General features: G+C 43.2%; 1 protein-coding gene across 1 annotated transcript; it reads right to left on the bottom strand.

Annotated features, from left to right (window-relative positions):
• Window positions 1–121: 121 nt before the first annotated feature.
• DAGLB (diacylglycerol lipase beta) lies at window positions 122–10,849 on the bottom strand. The gene is made up of 15 exons (XM_015877043.3): window positions 10,678–10,849; window positions 10,256–10,407; window positions 8,594–8,768; window positions 8,028–8,289; window positions 7,552–7,677; window positions 6,603–6,730; window positions 6,004–6,130; window positions 5,267–5,350; window positions 4,602–4,679; window positions 4,131–4,211; window positions 3,920–4,047; window positions 3,348–3,416; window positions 3,169–3,241; window positions 2,056–2,309; window positions 122–1,372 (listed from the first exon to the last, which is right to left on the bottom strand). Exons 1-15 carry the CDS (start codon window positions 10,770–10,772, stop codon window positions 1,201–1,203), a joined length of 2,004 nt encoding a protein of 667 aa, XP_015732529.2. The 5' UTR covers window positions 10,773–10,849; the 3' UTR covers window positions 122–1,200.
• Window positions 10,850–11,091: the final 242 nt, after the last annotated feature.

Below are 11,091 nucleotides of genomic sequence, written 5' to 3'. Positions count from 1 at the left end.
AGCTCAGCAAGGAAGGAAGCAGCAGCCCTGCCCCAGGAGGGCAACTCAGCTCGCTGCACTACCAGCAAGCAACCATTACTTTTTGTCTCATGCCGAGAAAACTTGAAGATAAGGAAACAAGTTCTTTAGAGCAGGTTTTATTTTTTCTTCCACATTAAGTATCACAGCAAGAACATCGCACGGCTGTTCTCAACCATGTCATATGGTTACTTATTTCTTGCAATTTCTTTTAATAAGAAAGAAACGCTCTTGACTTAAACAAAAAGTTGTTCAAGTACTCACACACTAGAAACAAGCCACACTCTTTTAAAACCACTGTACAAATATATATGTTTTCTGCAGAATTACAAATTACTGTTTTCATTAGAGCCAGTGACTATCACGGTGAAGATGAAGCGTGAACACTTGTTTTTCCTCATTAAATAAAGTATCAGTCCAGTTTAAAATTAATAGAAAGTAGCCCCATGGGTCAACAAATACAAAAGCCAGGTAGATTAAGAATATTGCACATGTAAACCCAAGCAGCACTTAACACAACTCCCACCACCTCCACCAGGGATGCTACACACCCTTAAGATAAAACAGTGCAACCAGAACTGCCTGATTAAAAACAAAACAGAAAACCACCACAGTGGTAGGGCCTGCCTTCACACACCCACGCTGCAGACTGGCCCTGACTGCAGGCAGTCCCTCACTCACCTCCTCTTGCCGCTCAGCTGCATCCAACTCGTGCACTGCGGCACCGCTTTCATTACAGCACCTTTAACAGGGTGCAGGACACCCGTGAGCAGTGGAATGAAGTGACTTGGAAGCAGAACTGGATTTTTTTTAAACCTGCCTGACAGGGCTCTGCGCTGACAAGCTGGCCTCTCAACCTCACCTTAGTCAATTGTTCAGCTGAAGGCTCAACTCTCTGGTGACAGCTTGCAACAGCTTGGCTAGCACTTGTATACTGTTCCACTTTTGGAAAAGCTCAAGCTTCAGCATCAATGCAGAATATGCGCTTCACCCATCATAATGTTGTTGAGATCACTGCAGAGACAAGGGCACCAAAACCTCTTGTTCATTACACACAAGATGAGAAAAGTACTGAAATCCACTCTATGGAAGTGGAATGTATCCTGAATACCTCAAAGCTGCATTTTTCATTCTTGTTTAAAGCACTTCTCTCTTCTGAGCTACGTACCACATTCTGTTCAATTATTTTGTTCGACAAGAAATACAAGATCTGTGTTCTTGAGACAAACTGTTGAGAGCATTGAGCACAACATCGGGCATGTGGTCTGTTATCATCTTGGGACTTATTAAAATGCTGCTGAAGACTGTTTCATTTGACCAGTTTGCAGAGTATTTTATGTCTGAAGAGCACAACCTAAAAAACACAAACACAAAGACAACATGGAACCACTGTAATCGGGGAAGTGGGGAAGGCGGCTTCAAGGAGCTATCCTGCTGCCCCTTAGTAGGCAGATGGAAATGCTGCCACTCAAAGCCCACCAAGTCAGATCTGAGGGGTGTTACAGGTAGCCTTGAATTAAAAAAACAAACACCAAAAACCCTACAAAACAAAACACCAACACATCACCTTTCCCTTCAGTAAAACACCCCTCCAGCACTTCAAGCTCGTAGCAAGCAAGGGGCAGGGGTCTAGAGGCTGAACAGCAGCAGGTTACTGCTGCAAATTGACCCCTCCAGCTCTGCTGAGCAAGTACTACAAGCAGCACCTATATGGCTGTGCTGTCAGCTTCACCACTACCAGGATGTAAGACAGCAGCATCTGCAGTGCTGTGTGGGAACTGCAGCATGCCAGAGCTAAACCAGCATCTTCACACCAACATGGGCACACATAGACAAACAGAGACAAGCAGAAAGAAAAGGAGGTGCAGAAGAAGGAAAGGAAAAAAACAAGAACACCACAAAAACTGGATAATTTGTAGTAATCAGTGCATTGGATATGAAGGATAAGAAACAGAACTAGAAACATACTAGAAAGTGAGAAACCGCTTGAAGTAGATTTTAGGAAGACGGGATAGTGGTATTCATTATTCTACTTACCTCCTAGAGCTGGATTCTTCTACAATATGGATAATCCTTCCAGGAAGATACAGATGAGGGTACTGCGGTGGTGAATTCAAGTGTGATTCTCCATCAAGGGCGTTGTATGAAGGTGACCGATGAACCATTAAGCTTTCCTCAGCTAGGAGGGGCTGCGTCAGTGCATCGTCGTTCCTACCATCCAGCTCAGTTGGGAAGTTATCTGGGTCTCCTCCAAATACTTCATACCAACAGCCACGCAACAAAATCTGGTACTGAATTCAGACAGAAAAACAGCTAAACTGAGGCACAGCATCTTTTCAAGTGACTTTATCTGTGTGCTTTGCACACACTACACATGAAACTTATGCACACACTTGTCAAAAGTTCCGTTTGATAATATTTCCTTACTGAATTTTCCCAACATTATTTCACCAGTACTGAATGTAATCCAATATGAACACTAAGGAAAACATTAACATTTTATTCAGGTGAATGATTCTGTGGATTATACTGTGCAAATTTAACTTTCTTGTACCCACAACTTCTAACTGTCAGCTGCCATCCAGACTCTCTACATGACTCCTATTCCAGTGACTACAATGAAATCATTGTAGTCCACAGATTTAACAGCAGGTGAGAAGAGATGGCTGTTTACAATCCTTAAACCACTCCTCAAAGTTCTGTTTCTAACCAGCAGTAAGGAGAAGAGGTAAGCAATGAGCACTGTAAAGGTGAAATATTTACATTCCAAGTTAAATCTGAAGGGAAAATTTTAAATAAAACCACTAATTTACTTCCTGATACTGAACAGTTACTAATGAAAGTAAATCTATTGATTTTTTTTTTTTTTTTTAAACAGTTTCCTTTAACAGGAATGCTAGCAAACAAATCATTTCAGGTCTTGAACATTGTGCACTATTTTCTACCAGGCCTTGCTGTATCCTGACTTCCAACAAGACAACTTTCTAAGGTAACAGGCTACCACAGATACCATTAATATCACGTTCCAGAAATTCATGCAACTGGCATCATTAAAAGCCAAACTATACCCCATGTGTCAATGCTTTAATGCCAGGTCTTAACTGAGCTAACAACTCCACTGACTTCTAACCACAAAGTGCACTTAGTTACCTTGGGTCTGTTGCAGTTTGCCACAATTCTCACTATTCTTCTCTTTAAGTCCTCCATGTTGGGCATGCTTAACCTGTTCAAACACATAGAGAACTCAGAAAAGCCTCCTATTTTATGAAATCTAACTTATAAATAAACTTATAATAATAATAAATCATTTAAAAACATTTCCATCTCACCTTGCAACAAGGTCCTTTCCAAGAATGATTGAAATAATGAAGCGCTTGGAGTACTCTGCAAGTGTTTTGCTTAAAGAAAAGACACACAATTCAGTTTTACTGTGATTATCACCATTCAGTAATAAATAATGGTATGCAGCAAGAAAAACTGCAGCTCTTGCAGTCAGTTCTGCAGCAGGCCTCCAGGGGACAGAGCCGCGCTGCTTCTCACTGTGTGTAGCTCAGGCTGAGGCAGCCTGCTCAGGTGAGCCACTTGTTTCTGAAACATTTACACATTCCCTAAGGAACCCAACTGTAATTCAAGGTGGAGCAAATCCAATTCTACCAGAGAACATATAAACAAACTTAATACGGCCAAGCAAAATTATTTAGCAACATCCCCTATTTACTTCCATGGAAACTACAGCAAACACAAAGAACACATAACACTATTGGAGAGAGCAAACTTGCAGATACCAAATGTTCAACCACCATTAGCTGTGCTTTTACCACCAGTGACAAACAACAGCCTGCACGCTGCACTCATAAAAATCCACAGTTAGAGAATCAAATAACAGAAATCTCATACTTACCTTAGAAGTCCTCCTGGAGGAGAAAAGGCGTAACATTTTAACGTTGGGAAGGAGTTTCTGAGCATGATTGCCAATACAGAAGCTGTTCCACCACCCAAACTGTGACCAACTATCACAAGTTTGTATTCCTACAGACAGAAAGAGAAGACTGAGACGCAGAAAAGGATGCACAACTTTACTGACAAACCAAATCATCTGGAAGGTGACTTACTGGAGCAATTGTGAAAGCCTGGTTTAAGATTCCATCATTTATTAGCTTTTGATAGATGTAATTTGCAGCCTGAGTAATTCCCTGCAAGACAACAACTTAAGTTAGAAGACAAAGATATTGTCTAATCTGAAGAACAACAGATGTGCACTTAAAATCAACACCAACATAGAACAAGCCTTTCCTTGAAAACCAGCCTCCCCTTTTAGCATGCTCTGACAGACAGCATACCACAACCGAGTGGTCTCGTACATAACGGTTAAAAAGCTTTCCTAGTATTTAGTAAGGACATGAGGTCAGACAACAGGTGTACAAACTGCCAGGATGCATATGACACAACAACCAAACCACTCAGATAGTTTGTGCAATCTACACCATAAGAATACTCATCCAATTTAATTAAAGGATCCCAAGAATTAAGTTAGTCTTCTTATTGCATGAGATGAATTCTGAACAACCACAGACTGCACACACCTTATGCACAAAGCCATTCTCTAGAACATCTTCCAGAGTCAGGTCTTCACAGTCTGCTGACAGATCAGTGAGAATATCCTGCAAACAAAACAGCTTTAATCAGACCACTCCGTGGGGTTTCACAGCTCATGCTCTACTTATACTTTCAGATACTGGAGATTAGGAAGAATTCTCAGAAAGAGCAGTCAGACATGGGCACAGTCTGCCCAGGAAAGTGGTGGACAGTCCCTGGAGGCGTTTAAGGGTGGACGTGGTATGTAGGGGCATGGCTTAGTGGGCAATATTGGTGTAGGCGGGGAGTTAGACTAAATGATCTTAGAGGTATCTTCCAACCTTATTTATTCTACAATTCACATTCCCACAGGGAATCACCAAGTCTGTAAGCAGCCAAATACAGCTGACCATAGAACATCACCCAAACAAACACACACAGAAATCACAATCACAATTTCAGCAACTATCTCCAAGCTGCAAACACATGTAACAAATACACCTTCAGTCACAGTACCAAAGAATCACCACTATCTTCCCTCCACACTCTATTCTAGAAGCAAAGGAATAATGCCCATCCAAACACAGTAGGGCTTACAGCTTATCATTTCCTCTAGATACTGGGAGTTCACCCATACATATAAAGCCAATTACACACATTAGATGGATAATACCTCAAAAGACAACGTTCCTCTCACTGCAACCACAATAGCTTCTTTTTTGTGATCCAAAGCAACAAAAAAAGGAATCTCATATATCTGCAGAGGAAAAAATACATTCAGTAAAGACATCAGCTTCTCAGAAACGTAAGGATTTGTTCTCACCTTCTGAAAGCCCTCCTACTGAATTTCTTGTACTGTGGACAGAAGCTGAACTATTAAGTTCTCATAAGTGCCCTTATAGCAGCGAAAAATGTTTTCACTTGTTTTTTATATTTTCCATTTTATAAATGTTGAAGGCAAACTACAAACTTCACCCTCTGCTTTCACTGACTCAATCACAGTTCTGCTCACAAAGCAGCAAAACTGCTTCTGGCACATTTTTGGTGATACCAGCTAAAGCACATGCAGGCAGGCTGGTAGCCATATAAAAAAGAGGAGCTGAACTCACCCAGTTGGTGAAGGAGATCTCTAGCTATGCAGCACTCCTTCCAGGAAGCAGCCTAAGCCCAAGAAATGCCCTTCCCTTCAGTGCCCAGCCTTTATCTGACACAGAGAGGAGGAGGAGGGAGAGGTCCACCCTGAGTCCTCCCCTTCTGGTCACCTGGGGAGCACAGCTGCAAACAATCCCCTGTGCTCCTGGGGCAGCCACAGCCCTTCCCCAAGGGCTCAATCACAGTGTAAGCTGTGACCTAACAGTTCCCCTATCATCACTAAGGCTTTCTTGCTCAATGCCTGTTCAGATTGCTTACTTTGTTGTGAAAGCTGATATGAATGAAGTCTCTGTACTGCAGTCCTGTTATTCTTAGGATGGATCCAAAGTGAAAGTTACGACGATCACTTCCAGTTATATCACAATCTTCTGGTCTACTTCTGCAACTAACAAACACAGAACAGAAAAGCTTTCATGTTTAAATTCTGTAGCTTTCCTTTCAGGAATTAAATTCAACTACGTTTGCAAAATGATTTCTGCTGGGAATCTAAAACTCATCTAATTCCCTCCAGTACTATTAGTCTGTACAAAATGCTAACCCTGCCCACAGGGTGCTTTTGCCTGAGCAGAACGCCACATTTCCAGTTACAGGACTGGCAAGACACCACTGCTACAGGACCATCACCCACTGCAAACAAGTCAGTAAGAAAAGAATTAAGACCAAATTCCAGTGACAAAAAATAGAAACAAGCAAAAGTAAATTTAAAACAAATTCTCTACAGAATTATCTAATGTTTTATGCACTGCATGATGTGATTTCCAAGCCATTTATATTTCAGAAGGTTAAATGATTTAACCTCAATTATTAAGAAAATGTAGTTAGAGCTGCAAATCTTTTAAGCTCTTGATTCAACCTACCAGTCACCATTGAGCTTACAGAGCGCAGTGAATGGGTTGGTGTATATGTAGTAGGGCCAGCCATAGGCAGCTGCAGCAAACAGCATATAGTGAGCAGCATTCTCCAGTTCAATATCCAAATCATCAGCCTGCAAGGACATGGGGAAGAAGAGGAGGGAGGGAGAGGAAGAAAAGTGTGTTAGGCAACCCCAGAATAAAGCCCAAACACAAACTACTGAAAATTAAGGTACTATCAAAACAGGAAACGTCAGCATCTAAAAGAAATTAAAGGCAGCAACACATATTCCAGGAAAACAGTGTTTCTGTAGCTACAGAACTCAAGAATCTTGAACATCTCTCATTAAACTATATCCTTCCAATACTTAGATACTGATAAGCTCGAAGGAATGGCTATAGAGTCTGTAGCAGATATCCCTGACAGGGCTATTTTAAGAATGGCTCCACATTGCTCAGATTTCAAAGGAATTGGATAGAAATACACTTGGATACACTTTTGTGTAACGCAGGCCAAAAGAAGAAAGAACAATTTACAAAGGTGTTCTAGGCACAGCAAAATCAATTAGCAAACTGTAACCCATCATCCCCAACTGTCTGTTTTTCATCTTGTCTGGATTTATGTACCAAACACAGTTTAGACAGACAGTGCTACAAGACCAGCTTTTCAGTCCTTCACAAACAGTACTAAATACATCCTTCTCCCTGTTCACTTTCTCTCACATCTCTGCAAAAATGACCAACTGTATAAAATTATTCCTTTTTGTGCTTAACGTCCGTCACTGATAAATTTAATGGAACAGAAGCACTCCTGGTATCAGTGAATATGTGCTGAGTGTTTAATTCTGTAAAAACAAACACAACCCCAATTTCTGCACAAAGAACTACGTTTCAATTTGCTCTGTCACCAACTCCCAGAGTAGCTGCACCAGATGCTAGCACAGCCCTGCCTTACCACAAGAGATGATGGAGAGTGACACAGAACTTCTTCCGGCTCTTTGGGGCAGCTTTCCATTTTATCTTGCTCTTGATGGAGCAGAATCAAACCAGCTGCTATGTCACTTGGCACCAGATCCGTGTCCTGTACAGAGAAATGAGGGAGCTCTTAAAGCTATCCCACAACTCACCACATCACAGCTATCTCATAAGAATACACACATGGTGATGTACTTTTTTCATTTTATCTAATTGCATTTATCTCGGAGACAATGGGGATCAGAGGTGGCTACACCAGCACCTAACCACCTTCTTCTCCCCACTTCTTGTATGCACTGAATGTTTTGTTACAAGACTCATCTTTAAGTTTCAAGTTAGCATATTCAGAACCTGATTGCAAGCAGGGACCTCCAGCTGAACACAGTTACACATTTTGTAACATCTGGAAACTCAGTCAGTAAAGGAAAAAAAAACAAAAAAATCTTTTCATCTTACTGAAAAGTAGGCACGGAAAAGCTCTGCGATGCTTGTAAAGGCCACTCGATGGTCATCATCCTGCACGATACAACAGCACATCAGCCTGATTCTTTTCTCCCAGACTCTGGTAGCAGTGTTCTTCACGTTGTACAGCAGCTGCCCTGACTGACTGCTTTCCAAGTTCCGATCTAAACCATCAGTGAGGTAAAATGTCTTTTTCCCCCCGAGCGGATCAAAGACAATGAGCACTCCAATGATGGTAAACACAATGATAACCCAGCTGCAAAACAGAAGGAAGCAGGCTGAAAACAGGTGTTTCTGATAAGTGTGAGAGAACACAACTGCAGGTCTTGAGAAACAGAAAGCAAAGTAAGGCATGAAACACCATAAAACATCATCCATTACAGTCATAATGGTGCACATTTTGTTATCAAGCCGACACAAACCCTTCAAAAAAACCCCAAATAATTTATAAGCAATAGCAAAGCTGGAACACATGCAGAGGAAAGGTAAGCATTACGTTCTGTCTCACATGCATTATCAAGCTTAGATGCGTGTGTATGGCAGAGGGTGGGGCACTTTACCTTGCAATAACCGTCCCAAGGATGACATTTATCACAGTGCTCTCACAGCGCACGCTACTGTCTGACACCCACACAGCTCCTACAACAGCCCAGATAAATTCAGGCAGGTAGAGAAGCAGGCGGGTATAAAGTAGCTTGGGAAGTGATTTTCTTGGGCCTGGATTAGAAATTGTTCCTGAAATAATGAGGATTTAAAACAGGAATGGTTTATGGACATATCTCAGGTATATAAAATCCCACACAAACAAATATATGAACTTTCTAAGCTCTACACAAAATAAGAAGCTCAAATGTAAATATAAATGATTGCAAAGTACTGGAAAGCGATCACCAAAGCTGAGAAAATAGAAAATAGATAGATTCTTACCATCTACACCACTAATATTAAAAATCACCCTCTGGTCAGTGACAGTTCTGCAGTGAACATGAGCCAAGGATGCAGTCCAGAGTGCTGGCTCACAGACAGTACCATGTAAGTGCCAGTGCTTCTTTATGACTCTACCCAGCTTTTATTTGGCTGAATACTGAAGGCTGAGGTACTCCTTGGTGAGCCACATGCAACGAGGCTCTGCTCCCTCATTTCAGCCACCATAAAAATAAATACACTCACTAATAAGAATGTAAATATAGGACCGCTCATAGACCAAGTATTTCTTAGACTGTTTTCAGTACTGTTAGCTAATAATAACCTTTTCCTTGTAGCACTCTTAGGCAATAAAAAATAATTAATTTTTGGCCGGCTCAGCTCCTTAAACCAATTTGCTGACGGCAAGATAACACACGTAGGGTGTGCGTCCTCACGTGTAGGCACATGTAAAGGTTTACGTTGTAAAGGTTTAAAATACTGCAGAATGAAAACGACTTCTGAAACTATTCTCCAGCTGCGAAGCTGCAGTTCAGCTCCAGTAACAAAGCTGTCACAAGAGCCCCAGCCCCAACAGCTGGTTATTCCCACTCCCATTTTGTACACTGTCCCACACCAACATGGTCACTTACACGGGCACAATCAGACAAAAACTACATTGTGTGGAAATGATGACTTCCAAGTGCTGGTGCAAGACCCGCTGCTACCAAACCCCACAGGTTATAACCACAATCCAGAACATTTCACTATTAGCTTCACTGGAAATTCAGCCTCAGGATTACTCTGCTTCATGATAGTGCTATAATCTCACTTTCACACTGAATAAGAAAGGCTCTTTTCCCTGTGCTATCGACACTTATCTCCTGCACCTCCTGAACTTTGATACTTAAAAGCAGCATGAAGTGGTTAATACTTCCTCCCACTGCTCTGGAAACCGCAGGAGAATCAGCAGCGAGATTCAGGTTGAGCACTATCAGGTTGAGCACTATCGCTCACACCTCAGCCCCGTCAGTTTCTCTTCATGCTTCTTTCCACCTAAATAATTTAAATACTGTTCTAATTACAGTGCGTTGTGAGAACCAACAGACTAGAAACTGCAGTCTGCTGTTATTCTAGAGACCACGTGCAGATTTGAGACTGCTGTCATAACGACATGCTTCACCAGGAAAAAAAATAAAAGAACAATGTTTTCGTGGCATTTTTAAAGCGGAGCATTTCTACACGTGGCAACTCCAGAACAGCAGAACACACACCAGTTCCAATTGCACGACATGCACCGAGTCCCCCCGCCCACGTACCTTGCATGCTGACATACACCAGTGCGCACAGCGTGCAGATGATCGCGGCCAGCAGCGCCAGCAGCACCAGCAGGTAACTGTGCAGGAGCGCTCCGCCCGGGCAGCTGAACTGACCCTTGTGCACGGCGTACAGCACCACGATACCGAGCCACCTGCAACGGGACGAGCGACAGGGGAGAGCCTGGAGCCGCCACACGGAGGGAGCCGTGCAGAAACCAAACCAAACTAATACAAACTAATCCAAACCAGGAATTCAAACTAATCCAAACCAAAGCAATTCAAACTAATCCAAACCGTGACAGTACAGCAGCACCCGGTGCCGTTCCGCAGCGCTCAGCTGCCGCTTACATAAACCGCGGCCATTGCCCGCCGCTCTGTGAGGAAAGCCGCCCAGCGCGCGGCACCGCGGTCCCGGCCCTTACCACAGCAACCTGAGGAACAGCTCGAAGGTCCCCGGGAGGACGAAGTCGTCGCTGCCGATGGCCCAGCGCCTCCCGAACACCACGAGCCCCGGCATCCCGCACACACCGACGTTCCACCGCCGGCTCCGCGCACCGGCCGGGCCCGCCCAGCACTGAGGAACCGCCCGCCCTCACAGCGCGGAGCTGCGCATGCGCACTGCGACCCGCCGACCTGCTGTACGCCCTATAGCCGTGAGCAATGGTCACGTGACGGTGTGAGCCCGCCTCGCTCTGCCCGAGTTCATGCGCATGCGCACAGCGGCTCGCGGCCTGCAGGGCTGGAGCGACTCATCACCACAACTGGCAGCTGCAAACATGAACCCAATAATAATAAAAATAACATCTTCATTTCATAAAACATGGACCCAATAATAA

This window comes from Coturnix japonica, chromosome 13, assembly GCF_054131305.1.
Source record: "Coturnix japonica strain WE chromosome 13, WE-NBRP24, whole genome shotgun sequence".
Lineage (NCBI taxonomy): Eukaryota > Metazoa > Chordata > Aves > Galliformes > Phasianidae > Coturnix > Coturnix japonica.
Note: the sequence above shows the minus strand (reverse complement) of the source record. Positions and strands in the feature narration are given on the sequence as shown.